This window comes from Copadichromis virginalis, linkage group LG23 (assembly GCF_057382275.1).
Source record: "Copadichromis virginalis isolate Kocher_CV1m ecotype Utaka linkage group LG23, C_Virginalis_male_GT1.1, whole genome shotgun sequence".
Taxonomy (NCBI): Eukaryota; Metazoa; Chordata; class Actinopteri; order Cichliformes; family Cichlidae; genus Copadichromis; species Copadichromis virginalis.
In genome coordinates, this window is record NC_140639.1 from 28,228,457 (window position 1) to 28,244,687 (window position 16,231).

Consider the following 16,231-nt stretch of genomic DNA (forward strand, 5'->3'; position numbering starts at 1 on the left):
CCTATTTTGGATTTTTTCCCGAGTGGACATCAGCATTTTTTTTCCGCATCACAAAACTATTACATCATAACAATGTGATTAGTTACTTGCAATGTTGAATCTGGACCAACATTAATTATAACGATTCAGTATCATCGCCAATATCAGCAAACAACCATCAATCCCCTGTATAAGATAAACAAGGGTAATTTTGACTCATGGAGTTGGAAATAAGCATAATACTACTTTATCATTAATACAAATATAGTTTTTAAGGCTACAGTTAAATGAGAAATGAAGTGTATACAGAGTGTTTGTAAACAAACTGTGATTAATGTTTTGTCCCATTAGGTCTCAGAAGTAATCAGCACATGTACAAACTTCTTAAAGGCCGCTGGTAAACCAGCAGATGATGAGATCCACGACTTACGATTAAACTTGCACTTTTTTCCACACAAATTTATTAAGAGAAACAAAGCATTTCAGCGTGTTGCTCACATGACAGAAGGCACAACAGTTAATGCACATTTCACTGCATTGGTTACAGCTGTTAGCACACGAAGAGGATGAAACCTCTCCACTAGAGTGGCAGTGGGCAAAAAGCCAGCAAAAACACACGACATGACAGATTTATGGCAAATCACATACACATGATGTATGTGATTTGTTTGCTTTCTGTGACTGCAAACAAACTCATTCTTACTTTGCGCATGTACTGGACTCACATCGCAAATTATAGGCAAAGCATAGTTTAGAAAAAAAATAAATATCCCTCTGTTATGGCTAAAAATACAATTTGAAAATATCTTCCCTTGAAGCAGAGTAAAAGTCTGTGGGTTACAGATAAAATCAGTGTAAAGAAGCTTAAAACACACACTTCACATACAAAATAATCAATGTTTACTTTGCTCTTGGACACTGAACATTACATTATCATAATTTGTTTGACTAATATCCATTTTCACTCTATATAAAAACTAGCTGTGTAGTTAAAGGCACAGAAAACCTTATTTAAACCATTTTAACACTTTTTCTCAGCCCAGAGACACAAACATAGTTTCTCGTGGTACAGTATAACCTCTCTGAGATAAATCTAATCACACTAGTCGCGATGTGTTCTCTGCTGCAGGGTGTTGTAAGTTGCCAAGGGGGTCACAGAAATTGAAAAATGACAGTTTAACAGCAGCCTGTCCTTTCAGAATAAGACCAGATATGGACTTTAGTCACAGAGCAGAATTCTTTCTATAAACGGATTTTTCTGTTTCACTTATCACTGATATATTTATCAGTCTACTTCTTCTGTGGTGCACAACCTTAAGCTAGCGGTGGTTATGATTATTAGAGACACTGCTAGCTGGCAACTTTCAAACAGCAAAAGAAATGACAGAGAAGCTGCACCAACATGGCTGCCAGAGACAGTTACAGTAGGTCACCTGAGCTTAACTTGCATGGGTAATCCTGTGTAGCACCATAGAGTAGGAGTTAACATACATAAACGAATTATTCTTTAGAAAATTCATATTTACAAAGGCACATCATAGTGTGTGCGTGTTTGTGTGTGGACAAAAACGGTGTCCGTGTCTATCTCCTGGAGTGGCCGGCGCTGTTCTCGATGCACAGCACGACGTTGGAGCTGGAGCAGCTGCTGGAGCTCTGCTGCAGCAAACTGCCACTCTGCAGCGGCGACGCCATGCCGGTCAGCGCGTGTTCGCCCACGCGCCACGTCTCGCAGAAGCTGTCGACGTGCCGCTCGCCTCTGCTAGTCGACCCGTGCCAGACCATCTTCTCTGGCCTGTGAAGAAACAGAAAAGCGTCATTCCGTAGCAAGCCTTAAAGACGTAATGCTAATGTAATGTTACGATTCATGCTGATTTGAGCCTCACCATGTGTTGTCGTGAAGAACGTCCTTGCCATCAAACGAGTAGATTGACACGTTTTCCTTCATTCTGCCGCCGCTGAAGATGTCGTCCCAGCTGTCAAACAGAACCTCGTCCTGGTGAACGCGAGGCACATGAATGAGTCAAATTACACTTTGTTGGGAATGTCAAAGCTTTAAAATGAGTCAACACTTAAGCGAGTATTTGAGGCTGGCTTTAATAGTGACTCAGTTCCACAGACTGTATGAAAAGGATGGAAATAATCATAGTGCCACACATCTCTGTGCGCACCGAGAAGCTGAACCAAGGATTTGCATTCATCACTCCATCAGAACCTTTGCCATTGACTCAAGTTTTTTTTTCTTCAGCATATTGTTTTTGGACTTTTTCTGGCTTTATTAGACAGACTCAGTGAAGACTAACAGGAAAGCGAAGGTAAAGAGAGACATGGGGCAAAGGGCTGGACTTGAACCCAGGCCGGCCACTCTTACCCATGTGGCATATGGTCGCCTGCTCATCCAACTTAGCTAAACTGGCACCTGCTCAGACCAGTTTTTGTTTGATATTCATACCTACCATTCTCAGTTGTTTTAAGGACACACTACACAATATCCTAAAATATGCCAAGTTTTCAGCTAATAGCTCTTTGTAAATCACTTTGTCGCAAAAATAATATTTTATGAACAAATGATGTGGTCTGTGACAGGCTGCTAGTAACAAAGTGTCTAACAATACAATGTATAACTCATTCCTTGTGTTAGCTACCTCTTTTATCACTGAATGATGCACAGGTAAGTGTTAAATGGTTTATATTCCTTTAAAAATGTTCAGGTACAAAGACTAGACTGACAAATGAGTGAAAAAAGAAATCCGGGAGAACTATTGCTGAAGAATGCTTTACAAATTAGAGTGTCCTGTGATGGCACGCATTTTAAAAACAGACATGCCCTCCCTCAATTTAAGTCTTTACAAAATCCAAACAGCACAGTAATGCAAATAATTAGCCCGGTGTACAGTTGATGTGAAGGGTCAAATTAGTGATTCATAAACTTTATGTGTTTATACTGGGCTGTAAATATGTTTACTTCTGCTGTAGGTTTTTGTCCTTTTGAATGTGGAACTTTAGCGTGACTGACTTACTTCTTTGACCAGTCTCAAGTGGCCATTAGAGGAACTGCAGGTTTTTGCCTCAATTTTGCCCTCTTATAATCATAGCCTAACAGAGAGATTACAGCTGAAGCAAGCTTCGATCTGAAAGTTAGCATAGCGGTATCTTTGACTGACTGATGGGCGGCTGTAGTTGCTAGCTTGCTCCTGAGTCAGTGGTGTCTTCTAGAGCATTTTTAATCGATAAAGATCTTGGCTTCTTGTGCTCCAGTTTTACTGAATGAATTTCTATATTTTATTCGTCTATTATTTAACACTAATCTGTACCCTTCCATCTAAATATAGTCCCTCATGGCTCTAAAGGCCAACATGGCTGTAACTGTAAGGATAAAGTCACAGCAGGAAGAGAACAGGTGATGTCACTGAGATTATGTCCATCTATTTTATACAGTCTGTGAGAGCAATGCATAAACTTTCACGAGACACCGGTCACGTCAGGTTGGGTGAGAACACTGTTTAACTACCTTCAAGTTGACTACTGATAAATTATGTCTGTCAGTTTTGCGGACGATGCTGTGGAGATCCTGGAGTCTGGAAGACAGGAAGGCCCGGAAAGTTCCCTTCATCCCGATGCCCTGAGCCTGGGTGAAGCACAGGAAGTCTGCACCGCGGATGCCCCGCATGGAGCCGGTCTGAGGGCTGTTCAGAGCAATCAGGTGGAGCTGTGGGGAAACATGCCAAGAAGTAAAAATGTATTCTTACAATGTGAGTAGCTAGACTTTGAGATGTACCAAGTGGTTTGTCTTACCACTGGCCCAGAAGTGTGATAGTGGACCGGACTCTGGGGTTGACGTGGGGGTGGTCTTCGTGGAGTGGTGATCGGGTAACGAGTGTCCACAACATAATACCTGTTATCAGGCGAGTTTAACCGGTCTGTATAACTTGGAAACCTGGGATCTGTTAGTTCCGGGTACCGTGGTTCTGACTGATACCGCGAATCAGGCTGGTATCTGGGATCGACGTAAGTAGGTTTATAGTCAGGCTCAGCATGTGGTTGGGCCGGACTCTCATGCGGCTGGTTGAAGTGGTTGGTGGAGGTGCCCGTGTGGGAGTGGTGGTCTTGGAAGTAAGGGACAACTGGCGGAGGCTCCACAGCAGCAACCTCATTACCCTAAATATGCAGCATGTGGCTTGTTAAAACTGGGCATGCTATATACCTGAATTACCAGATAAAAGACAAATAAAATTATGCTCACATCCTCCCTGGGGAAAGCGATGTACTCCCCAAGCTGAAAAATAAGAAAAAACAGAATGAATATAGATAAAAACCCCACAGTTGAAGTATTTTTGCATCTTTCCGGCTGATTTATGAAGATGAATGTTTCACCTGGACTTGACGAACTCCATCTCGGACTCGTAGGTAGAGATCTGTTTGGTCTAGTATGTACACCAGAGAGCCCTCAGGTTGTCTTCTAGCTGTAGCTGTCATCGTTTCGTAAGACCTCAACACTGTCACCTGCAAACACAGACCACAATGTGGATTACTGTGCAGCCGACACGTGTGTTTTTGTTGTGGTTTTAGAAAATTATTTAAAAAAAACAAAACTGGATGGACTTCCAAGTTTTATGCTAATCCATTGAGGTAATCAATGATAATTTCCAGCTCTTTAAAATTTGAACGCCCAACATTTTTTTTAAAGTTCATGACAGACAACCAGAAAATAAACAAAAGTTTTACTCACCCCAGAGGTCACACCAGGCACTCCAGGAGGTCCAGGGGGTCCTGGTGGTCCAGGAATACTGATAGCTGTGGTTCAAGCACAGATTTGTTAAACATAGGCTAAATGCTTGGATAAGCATTATCGTTATCGTTGCAGGCGCCAGACATGGAAAAGAGAACGCCTTCTCAAAAGACATGAATCTGAGCACACAGAGTTGAAATGCAATGATGCAGTGAAGTTTTCTTCAGTATAAAGTAATAAAATGATAGTTATCTATGGGTAGACAATGAACAGATAATTCAGCACACTTTAAATGCTACATCATTGCCCAAATTCTTAAAACCAAAAACCAAAAAACTAGTTTAAAAGTGAATATAAGCAGGAGGTTTAACTTTTACAGGCACTTTTGTATCAGAGGCTTTTGTTGATGACAAACCTGCCAGAATTCCATCTATCACATAAAGTTTTCTTGTATATGTGGGGAAATTTTTAGAAATGATAAGCAGCTCTTCATGCACAAAAACTCAGAGGACACTTTAAAATGCAAGACTGTTAATCCAGGTGGGGTTTAAATTAAAGGAGCAGCAAGTCATTCAAATTTTAATAAATCACCTTCTTTTAAGAAGTCTTTCATATTTAAGGGATGTTTTCCAGTTTAACTCACTCTGTGTGCCTCTGTAAGATCCATCTAGTGATGCTCCTGGAGGTCCAGGTGGCCCTGGTGGTCCAGGTGGTCCATCATACCCTCTTCCAGGTGGTCCAGGTGGCCCCTGGGGGCCTGGTGGGCCAATAATGGAGTCTCCTTTAGGGCCCTAATAAGACAGGAGGACACAGAGTCTGATTTACAGCATCTTTAAAAACATGAAGTGGCAGTATGTTTTCCAGAGTGTGATCGTACTGGAGGTCCAGGCACTCCCGGGGCTCCGACTCCGCTTCCTCCATACCGGGGGTCATAATATCCTCCGCCTGGCTCTCCTTTCTCTCCTTTCATGCCACTTTCACCTTTCAGCTCATTCTGGGTAGACACATTAAAAATCAGAGAGAAAGCCAGCAGTACAATCAAAACTCAAACCGATTTGAACAACTTAATCTTAAAATATAAAGACATAAAATCTAAAGTGTGCAAAGGCGAGGGATCACCTTTAAACTGTAAATGTCAATGTTTGATCCAAAACCTGGAACAGACAAAAATGTCTTGCCTTAAATTTGTCCACAGACTGAAAACTTTAAACATTTACACGTCTGTCAGGGACGTTACCTGGTGGTCCCCGATCTCCTTTCTCTCCTTTAACTGTTAAAAAACAACAAGTTAAACAACCGCAAGAACACAGCATTTCCTCAAATCCTGACTTTATTTACTGTAACTGCAAAGGATAACGACCCGTTATTAGAGTCAGGCCAAACATAGAGGCCAAACAACTGCTGCTTCTGAACCTTTTAGTTACTGCTAAACTCCACCAGTGGGACGGTGTAATTCAAACACAGCTCTCCACCTAAACCCTTTTTAACTCTAAAATCACTGTGGGGAGAAATCTTTTTGAGATTTTTGGAGGTTTTTTAACTGCTGGACCGAGATCAGACAGCTGTTGCATATCTTCCAGCCTTTCTGCTAAGCCAAGCTAACCATGACGCTTCACATTCACCATACAGATATTAAGGTAATATATTGTACTTCTTAAAATGTTTCTCATAACGTTGGCATCTAACATTGAATTTGAAGTAAACTCACCAGCGTAATACCTGGAGTAATCATATCCCTGAAATTAAAAGGAAAGAATTAGGGAACTTTAACCCATTTTGACCGATATATGCACCACAACAGGAAAATATCATCTCTGGACTCACTCCGAGTCTGTCAATAGGAACAGGAGGTCCGGGAGGCCCAGGGGGCCCTGGTGGGCCTGGTGGTCCCTGAGACACAAAAAATAATATTGATTACTGTTTCTGTAAAAGATGACAAATGGATTGAAATCAGGATCTGATAAAAAGGCAAAGTCAAATCTTCAGCACTCACAGGGTATCCGTATCCAGATCCACTGCCTGCATCTCCCTTCTCTCCTTTGGCACCGTTTAGTCCTGGTCGACCCTAAAACAAGGTTGCAGAATGTCACAGTTACATTCTGACATAATGAACTTCTAAAAAAATAATTAATTATTAATACTGTCTTCCCTCTCAACCCTGCAAATCAAAGCTTCCTAAGATTGGACTCCACTGTTGTTCTCTTTTCACAGTTGCTGTCACATAAATCTAATATGAAGAATCAACTGATTGCCATAGTATTTGCACAAACCACTACATTTCTGACTTCATACTTTTACACTTTATATTTGTAGCCATGAGATCAGCATCAAGGGTGATATTTCCCTACTGGGCAGTTGTTTGTGTCATTACTCCAGTCAAATACCTGCCTAACTATGTGAAGGCTTATCATGAAATCTTTGTAAAGATGCCAAACTTACCGATCGGCCAGGAAAACCAATCTCCCCCTTCTGGCCTTGAGGACCTTGTGGACCCTGGAGAAAAATGTACATTGAAGCTCGTTATACTAATCTGATTTTGCTAACTTGTTAAACAAGTCTAAAGTTGTGAACTTTTAAAATTTAGACAACATACTGGAAATCCCATTGGGCCAGGACTTCCTCTCTCGCCCTGCAAATTAAGACACAAGCACACTGTAAACATCACACACAGTGATATTTTGATTTAAACATATTAGGAATGATCACCTGAACTAGAACTATCCATGCCAACACTGATATCGGTATCGGATCGACACTAAGGCAGCTGGATAAATACTTTGTTTCTATCATCAAAGTCCATAATGACAGATTTTTTTTAACTTGATTTATTTACCGGCTGTCCTGTCAAGCCTCCCAGGAATAGAGGTCTCCCATCAGGCCCCGTGATGACACTAGGCTCTCCTTTTTCTCCCTGAACAAAAAGCAAGAACTTACAAAAATACTACTGGAAACAGTATTTAAGTCACAAGGCTTTTAAAAAATATTGTTGATATTAAAATATTGAACTCCATTCGTTTCCTGTTACTTTAACACAAATTGTGTTAAATAATTTGGAAAGTAAAAAGTATGTCACTTACTGAGAGGAATGTAATTAAAAATCATGTGAAATCATGTTAATATGAAAATGTATTAAATTAAAAAACAATGGTGCACAAAATATAATGAATATACATGTCTTAAAATGTGAAATGAACAAACAAAGATATGCACCTACCTTAGGTGCATATCCTGGTGGCCCTGGGTTCCCTTTTTCCCCTTTTGGTCCCATTGGGCCCTAAATACATACACACAATATAATCACTTACTTGCATTGTTTTGAATCAGTTGGTTTCCTACAGGCTCAACTGTTTGATGATCATGGTGATACGTACTGGGAATCCTGCCCTGCCTGGAATACCTGGTCCAACCTGAAAAAGAAACGCAGTTTGAAAATGCTAAAATATTCTCTCAACTTAATGTTTTGTGGCGACGCTTTTGATAAGATTGTTAGGGGACTGAGGGGCGCATCCACCTACCTGCCCTGCTTCATTCCAATAAAGGTCGTTATACTAGCAAGACAAAGTTAGGTCAGTTAGTATGAATGTGAATGAGCAAACAAGCATGCTGTGGCTATTAGTGTAGATGAGTAACATCAGGAGGAAAATCGATTTAGACAGGCTGTGCTGTGTGGGTTAGTGTTATTTCACATATTAATCCAGAATCATTCAACCTCTGTACATTTACAAGTTGAATGAAGACTCACATCTCCTCCTGGCTGGTAGATGATCTGTCCTGGAGGTCCAGGAGGGCCTGGAGGTCCAGGTGGTCCACCATCTCTTCCTGGCAAACCCTGTTACAAATTGGTGCATTATCAGGCAGAAATGGGTGAGTATGCAATATGTTCAGAGCATAGTTTAATCGAGTCCTTGTCTGAATGAATATTGCATTATTGAATATTGAACATGCATATGAAACTTTTGACTGGTACTGAATAATAATGGATTGGATTTTATATAGCGCTTTTCAAGGCACCCAAAGCGCTTTACAATACCACTATTCATTCACACACTGGTGGAGGCAGCTACAGTTGTAGCCACAGCTGCCCTGGGGCAGACTGACAGAAGCGAGGCTGCCATATCGCGCCATCGGCCCCTCTGGCCAAAACCTGTAGGCAAGTAGGGTAAAGTGTCTTGCCCAAGGACACAACGACCAGGACAGAAAGTCCAGGGATCGAACCGGCAACCTTCCGGTTACAGATGCGATTCCCAACCCCCTGAGCCACGGTCGCTCCAATATAAAGGCATCATCTGCATATAACTCAATCCGATGGTCAGCGATCATAACATTGAGACATACAGAAATAAAAGGACCTAATGTAGAAACCTTCAAAGAAAGTTTTGTTGGTAACTATAATTGCTGTCATCGGCATATAACTAAACTCCACAAAAGGAAAGTTTGCATGAATTCAATAAAACTAATGAAAAAATAGGTAGGCCCAAACAGAACTTTGAAGCACTTGCGATCTTGCACGTGTTGCTTCTGTTCTAAAGAAATCTTCAAAGAGATCACATGATCTATGACAAATTATCCTACATACACATTCCTTTCATCGATTTAGATAGACAGTAAACTCTAGATAAATTATAATAACTAAAAGGTTATTTGGGAACTGCATATGCTGATGAAGCTGATATGAAATGAAGAGCTTCCTAACAACTTTAAGTCTGCATTCAACTCACCCTCTCTCCTTTCTCGCCACTGTCTCCCTTTGGACCCTAAAAAAGAATCAGGATACTGTATTAGAAGACCATATCATTAATACTAGTAAGTGTACAGTAACACTAATGTTAGCCATACTTTTTCTCCAGTTAAACCATTCAAGCCAGGGATCCCAGGAGGTCCTCGTGGTCCTTCTGCTCCTTTGCTACCAGGTGTTCCTGGTAAACCTGGATTTCCCTAAAAAAACAGTAAAACATATTCTTTACAGGAGTGGTGAATTCATAAAAGTATGACATAAATTCACTGAATTAAAATGGAATGCTGCTACTAATATTGTTAATAAGACAAACTTTGGAAGACTTTTTTCATTTATGTTAATGTACATATAAAACATAGGTATGGTTTCTCACTTAATATCCAGGATTTTGGGGGGTTAAAAAACTGTGCTTATGAATTGTGAAACAATATAGGACTCATGTAGATGTAATGACTACTGTAAGTATCCTTGGGCAAGATACTGAACCCTAAGTTGTTCTGTGATGTATGCATCAGAGTGTGAATGTGGGCTAAAAAAAAGTGCTTTGATGAAAGTGCGTGAATGATGGATCACAAATATGAAAATTTTAAAAAAAGGATATGAAGGATTATAATAAATATTATTAAAACACACACGTTTTAATAATCACTTTGTGTGTGACGATGTTGCACTGAGACTGATCCACACATTAAGGAGGGAATACTGCATATACAGACAAATACAGACATTTATACTACTCTATAGTAAGAGTCTATAAAAAATTTTGTAAGCATTTTTTTAGATCTTCATTTTTCTATGTGTAATTTATTGATATTAAAACTAGGCTAAATACTAATGTAATCTTTATTGTCAGGTCTAATAAGACAAGTCTTAGATGTTTTTAACTAACCCAGAGCTTATCAGACTGAAAAGCCAACTGAATATGTGATTAACAGATACACAACAGAGCAAATAATTGAACAAATCATTTGAAAACACATATATAACTGATATCAGTAATAAACAGAAAACCAAAGTGGCCCCAAAGTCGAACCTTGAGGCACACCTTTTTATATTTGATTCAGACCCTTGTACTTTGATGTGAAATTTATACTTTATGTGACTTAAGTAGCCACACTCATGCCAAAAAAAGAAGATAGCTCGGATGCTAAACAAAAGCAAAATTACTGTGGAGATAGTTGGATTTAATCCTAATTCGAATTGATGTTAATAGGGGCAGGGATGGCTCCAGGTCAGGGGTTTGAATCCACTGAACGGCTACCCTGAGGTACCCCTGAGCAAGATACCGTTCCTACAAACTGCTCCCTGGGCGCCCAATGGCTGCCCACTGCTTCACTGGGTGAATGGGTAAAATGCAAAGAGGAATTTTTCCCATGGGGATCAATAAAGTTTAAGAAGAAAAAATATACTACAGTGGCTTGCACTGCTGTTGAACAGTGCTCCATGGGATGTTCAAGGCTTGGGAAATCTTTGGGAAAGCTTGCTATAAATTTCTCAATAACTTTATTCCTGACCTGTCTGGTATCTAAACCCAATCGAGAATCTCTGGCAAGATCTGAAAACTGCTGTTCACAAACGCTGTCCATCTAATCTGACTGAACTGGAGCTGTTTTGCAAAGAAGAATGGGCAAGGATTTCAGTCTCTAGATGTTGTATAGGAATTTCTTTCACTTATTAATCACATTATTGTATGATGCCTTGGTGCTACTGGATTTTAACATGTCTGACACTCATACGTTAAGAGGGGGTGCAGTAAGGATGTTGGGGGAAACAGGAACTCCACAGGAAGAGTCTTTTGTCTCTTCAAGGACTCTGGGAGGTAGCAAGGGAGTGTAAACCTTAAGGTGTGAAACAGCTGTGTACTGCCTTTTGTTCCTGGAGAAGGTATTTAACTGAGAGCCATGCTAGGCTCAGTGAGACTCTGCTGACCGTCTGCCCCGTGGTCATGCAGGGGCTCCACAAGCTTGGTTGTATGTTCTTTGTGTGTTTGGATTAAAGAATGTCAGCTACCGCTCACCGCTCGTCTGCAGGCTTTATTTAAGTGGAAAACTTCCACAACAATGTGCAAAGCTGGTAGAGACGTTCCCTAAAGGACTGGCAGCTGTAATTGCAGCAAAAGGTGGTTCTACAATTGACTCAGGGGGCTGAATAATTACGGTATCATGGACATAAAGAAATAACTTATTCAAGCCATACAGTTTTTCTGGCATACTTACAGGATGACCTGCAATACCAGGTGGGCCCTGGAAAAATATGGCACAGGACAGCATGAGATATACAAAAATTTACAAGGAACAACAATCTCCCATATTTGTAACTCGTTACCTGGGGTCCAGGTTCGCCTCTGAGTCCAGGCAAACCACTGAGTACCTCATATCCATCTTGATCGCCCTGTATGGAGATAATTTGAAGTCAAAACAACTGATCACTGCTAGCTTCTCATCCACTCAGACTGTTTGGACTGGTTGACATTTCAGAGTAGATATCAATGGTTGCTACCGGCATCCTCAAACTAACAACTTTTTTTAGCTTGGTACTTGCTCTCATCTGTCCACAAAAAACAAAAGAAAACAAAAAAAAGGAGAAAAGGAATCTACTCACATAGCCAATACGATATGGTGGCCCAGGTGGTCCGGGGGGCCCTGGTGGTCCCACTGGTCCCATTGGACCTGGAAGCCCTGCCAGGCCAGTCTGTCCTGATGTCCCCACCTGTCCTGGTTCACCCTGAGAGCCCTTAGGTGGCAGAGGTCAGTTGTAATGTCAGATTATGTTCAACACTGTATAAAGAGGAGAAGAAAAGTAGGACAGGAAGAGCAAACGGTGGCATGACACAGGCACGTGCAGAGCTGGAGGTTAAATAGAGATGCGGATGAAGGTTACAGTTAAGGTTTGGGGACCTACTATGCTCATTAATGTGCCTGTATTTATTTTTGGATTGTACTAGAGCTGATTGTATAATTCAACAATGGACAAACATGCCTCTTTATCATCGCCCTGTATGTCTGAAGCAAGTCATGTTAGTGCATGTCTCTTTCTAACAGGACACTGTCATATGATTAGCCAGCTTCTGGAAGCTTGCTGAGGGGCAGTACCCAGTGCTTGTGAGCTGTACGGCCTGTTCTTCATAGGTCCCTGTACCAAGTAACTATTTAAAGAAACCATTTTTGGTGAAAGTATCTAAAAATCTGCACAGTGTGAAGCCTGATTTATTAAAACTTTGGTCATTTTTAATATGAACACCTTGCTTTGTATATGCATGACAGAAACTAAGGAAACGCAGAGTAGGTCCTTAAATGAGTGAAGAAAGTCTTTTATGGAAACAGAATCTTTCACAGCTGCAATGTCTTGAAAGATTCTGTGAAAACAGAAAATAATAGTAATATAATAATAATAATAATAAAGAGTAAATAATGCAGAAAACTCGAGAAAATAAAATAAATCATCACAGCAGAGACATGCCCCAGGACCACCAACCCATTACACACCGTAGAGGATGGAGTAAAGTAAGAGAACAAGCCGGTGAAAAAGCTGGAGCCTTGTGCATCTTGCTAAAGGAAAGCAACAAAGAATGTGAAGAGTACATGGATGGGCCACCAAGTACAACATTTTCATATCAGTTCAGTGGGGAACATCTTTCTGCTTTCAATGATGAGAGTTTTAAGGGCTGAAATTAAAAATGAAGCTCACCTTTTCTCCAGCTGGTCCTGGAAGACCGAGGTCACCACTGTCACCCTGGGGAAAGAAGATTTAAAACAAAATATATGATAGTCAATACATTCAAAAGAAATGTCTATTGAATCATTACATTTAGTCCAGGATTGTAGGCTGTATTCATTTAAATCCTTCTTGAATTTTTTTTTTGCTGTTTTGTGGTCAAAATAAAAATCTTTAAAATATTTTGGTTAATCACTAAATAAAACTAATGAATTTCTCATTCAGATTTTATTAATAAATGATTAAGTCTTTTAGTGAGTACATTGTCTCTTGCTAGCATGTACCATAGTACAGCCCCACAGACTGAGTCTATCTTTACCTTTCCTCCTGCAGGTCCAGGTGGACCGGGTAGCCCAGGAGGACCAGGGGGTCCCTACAGCAGCAAACACAAAACAGAGTCAGTATTTACTATACCTCAAATAAACATCAACAACATTTAAAAGCAGAACAATGAAGGCATTGGGTGGTAAGGAAGTAAAATGGTAAGTAATCAAAGTAAAATACTCACTGGCAATCCCGGAGCACCATCTTGCCCAGGTGGTCCAGGAGGTCCAACAGCTATTGGACCATCAAGGCCCACTGCCACTGAAGTACCAGGGATCCCAGGAGGGCCAGGAGGACCTGGGAGACCCGGTGGACCATGTGGACCCTAGATAACAAATCCCAAAACAATCATATTACCACCTCAAGTGACTACTTTTTACTTATGTTAAAAAAAACAACATAAAAACCCCAAAACAAAACATACCCGGATTTTATCCAAGTCTGGGAATCCCGAGCCCTCCATGTCAACAAATGTCTGTAAGAAGCATAAGTTTAGTGAAAAGTTTTGGAAGTTATGAAATGAATGAAAAGAGTGTGTGGAGCCTGGACTTACTGGACGATCACCAGTACCAGGTCCAGGAGGTCCAGGTGGACCTGGGGGGCCTCTGGGTCCCGGCTGACCCTCTCCACGTTCACCCTGGAGGATTTTAAGACCACGGATTATCACGTTACATAATGCCATGTGTCTTCTTTAAACAGATGACTTAAATAGGGCACCTTTTCGCCTTTGGCACCAGGACCTCCTGGAATTCCTGGAACACCCTGCAGCCCAGGAGGACCCTGGAAACAGAAGCAAAAACCCCAAATTACACTGATAATATTTCAATCGATTTATCTGGAAAAGCCTATAAATAATTCTTCTTTTGTAGCAATATTTCAATGTGAAAACAGAGAAACTCACAGCTCTTCCATCCTCTCCTGGATCACCCTGAAAGATTAATGAACAACCTCTGAGCAACATGAACCTCCAAACATTAAACAGCTCTAAACCTCGTTGTACTCACAGGCTCCCCATCAGCTCCAGGAGGTCCTGCAGGCCCATCCGACCCTGGCAGTCCTGGTGGTCCGGGGGGTCCGGCCAGCTGCTGCACAATAGAGCCATCCCCAAGTCGGACCACCTCAGCTGCAGGTCCTGTAGGACCAGGTGGTCCGGGAGGCCCCTGAGCCCCACGATCTCCTTTTTTACCAGTGTAGCCTTTGCCAAGATCACCCTGTGAGTGAGAATGTTGGATTTGGAAGGAATGTAATACTTAGTTAATACTTAGGTTACAGGTTTAGATAATTTAAATGTGAATTATAGTTTTAAGCTTTATGTGTATAATAAAGGCAATAATAGTTTCTCTAGCAGAGACACAGTAGATCTGTTGACAGCAGAAACAAAACATGTTGTTATGGATGAACCTGAAATAATTTCTATCATTTCTAATGGCAAGAATAAAATTTCAAATTCAATCTGTATCATAAGTTTTGCTCCCGGCTGATCGGCATTTAGACATTTCTGCTCTTGTGCTTCAATTCATTCATTCTGACATGAGCCTTTCTGCTCATCTCCAACATGTTTTTATTCCTTGATTCGACCAGAGTAGCCTTCAATGATTCAGAACTCAAAATAGTTTTAGCTCCTCCCCCTATAAGGCCATCTTTTCAACTATATGTGACACCGGACAGAGCCGAGTGCGAAAAACAAAACTCATGGCTCTGAGACTGAGATTTTAGAGTTTTCTGAATCCTGAGCTTCTGCATTGCAGGGATTATTTGTACACATGCTGACCTCCTTATTTTTGTTTAGCTCATTATGTATAAAAGCCAAACTGCATGTGTATGAGTACATGGACCGACACTTTACATACCTTTTCACCTTTTTCACCCTGAAAAGCAGGAAGAAACAGTTGAGTGCATCAGCCATACGATCACTAAAAACACACTCACAGACACAAAGTGGTGTCTTACCTTCTGTCCTTGGACTCCACCCTGTGCAGAGAAACCAGAGCCAGAGCTGACACCTGAATCTCCCTTCGCTCCTACAGGGCCCTGGTCCCCCTTTGAGCCTTTCTCTCCTCTGTCTCCTTTTTCACCTTTAGCACCAATTGTACCTGAAGTAATTTAGCAAGTTAGGAACATCTAGACTGTGCCGCAGGACAAGAATGCTTAAATACAAATGTAATATGTGTAAATGTAAGACCAGCAACTATCAATGCATCATCTGCTCTTATATAGCATATGGATGTCAAGCACGCTGATCCAGCAAACAGTCCTTCACCATCACCCAAAGCAAAATGTGAAATTGGAACTGCAATAATCACAAAATGAAAGCACAGAAGATGCCAAAGCAAAAGCCAAAAAATGTCTTTAATGAAATTGCCTTCTATTTATTTTTCTCTGCAAATAAGGCCAATTTTATTTTAGAAATCAGTCCTATAGAGGGAAGCAGGAATTCTTGCTTCTCATTTCAAGGTTAGCTGTATCGTTTCTTCAGGGTTTTATATTTAACTTAACAGGTCCACCATAAAGAAATAGATAAATAAATAAAATAAAACCATGTTGATCTGTAAGTTTGCTTTTGGTAAAGACAAAAAAGAGACAAATATTAAAGCAGACACATTAGCGCTGCTTACAATTAACGTTGGTTTTCTATTGTTGGTGACGGCTGGAGTGAAAATGTCTTTATGAGCCCAAACAGGTCACGAGAGGCAGAACATGCATGTTTTACTGTTTTTTGTATTTAAACTAGTAGGTTTAGTTGCTTCTGCTTC

General features: G+C 40.8%; 1 protein-coding gene across 2 annotated transcripts in view; it reads right to left on the minus strand.

The window, feature by feature from the left end:
* Positions 1 to 417: 417 nt before the first annotated feature.
* The window catches only part of LOC146681077 (uncharacterized), a 33,307-nt gene continuing 17,493 nt past the window's right edge, over positions 418 to 16,231 (minus strand). The window contains exons 7-43 of one of the 2 annotated variants that reach the window (XM_085447673.1): positions 15,429 to 15,571; positions 15,329 to 15,346; positions 14,483 to 14,689; positions 14,380 to 14,406; positions 14,196 to 14,258; positions 14,032 to 14,115; positions 13,903 to 13,953; positions 13,663 to 13,803; positions 13,474 to 13,527; positions 13,128 to 13,172; positions 12,926 to 12,988; positions 12,042 to 12,173; positions 11,766 to 11,831; positions 11,657 to 11,683; positions 9,542 to 9,640; positions 9,424 to 9,459; positions 8,448 to 8,534; positions 8,221 to 8,253; positions 8,077 to 8,112; positions 7,920 to 7,979; positions 7,539 to 7,616; positions 7,299 to 7,334; positions 7,145 to 7,198; positions 6,699 to 6,770; positions 6,530 to 6,595; positions 6,414 to 6,441; positions 5,943 to 5,975; positions 5,825 to 5,859; positions 5,583 to 5,699; positions 5,349 to 5,496; positions 4,706 to 4,770; positions 4,351 to 4,479; positions 4,220 to 4,252; positions 3,772 to 4,134; positions 3,488 to 3,685; positions 1,863 to 1,972; positions 418 to 1,771 (exon numbers count right to left, since the gene is read on the minus strand). In XM_085447673.1, the coding sequence (XP_085303799.1) occupies positions 1,561 to 1,771; positions 1,863 to 1,972; positions 3,488 to 3,685; positions 3,772 to 4,134; positions 4,220 to 4,252; positions 4,351 to 4,479; positions 4,706 to 4,770; positions 5,349 to 5,496; positions 5,583 to 5,699; positions 5,825 to 5,859; positions 5,943 to 5,975; positions 6,414 to 6,441; positions 6,530 to 6,595; positions 6,699 to 6,770; positions 7,145 to 7,198; positions 7,299 to 7,334; positions 7,539 to 7,616; positions 7,920 to 7,979; positions 8,077 to 8,112; positions 8,221 to 8,253; positions 8,448 to 8,534; positions 9,424 to 9,459; positions 9,542 to 9,640; positions 11,657 to 11,683; positions 11,766 to 11,831; positions 12,042 to 12,173; positions 12,926 to 12,988; positions 13,128 to 13,172; positions 13,474 to 13,527; positions 13,663 to 13,803; positions 13,903 to 13,953; positions 14,032 to 14,115; positions 14,196 to 14,258; positions 14,380 to 14,406; positions 14,483 to 14,689; positions 15,329 to 15,346; positions 15,429 to 15,571 (3,248 nt within the window). In that variant the 3' untranslated portion in view covers positions 418 to 1,560. The remainder of the gene's footprint in view (positions 1,772 to 1,862; positions 1,973 to 3,487; positions 3,686 to 3,771; positions 4,135 to 4,219; positions 4,253 to 4,350; positions 4,480 to 4,705; positions 4,771 to 5,348; positions 5,497 to 5,582; positions 5,700 to 5,824; positions 5,860 to 5,942; positions 5,976 to 6,413; positions 6,442 to 6,529; positions 6,596 to 6,698; positions 6,771 to 7,144; positions 7,199 to 7,298; positions 7,335 to 7,538; positions 7,617 to 7,919; positions 7,980 to 8,076; positions 8,113 to 8,220; positions 8,254 to 8,447; positions 8,535 to 9,423; positions 9,460 to 9,541; positions 9,641 to 11,656; positions 11,684 to 11,765; positions 11,832 to 12,041; positions 12,174 to 12,925; positions 12,989 to 13,127; positions 13,173 to 13,473; positions 13,528 to 13,662; positions 13,804 to 13,902; positions 13,954 to 14,031; positions 14,116 to 14,195; positions 14,259 to 14,379; positions 14,407 to 14,482; positions 14,690 to 15,328; positions 15,347 to 15,428; positions 15,572 to 16,231) is intronic. The other variant, XM_085447675.1, reaches the window with a different exon arrangement.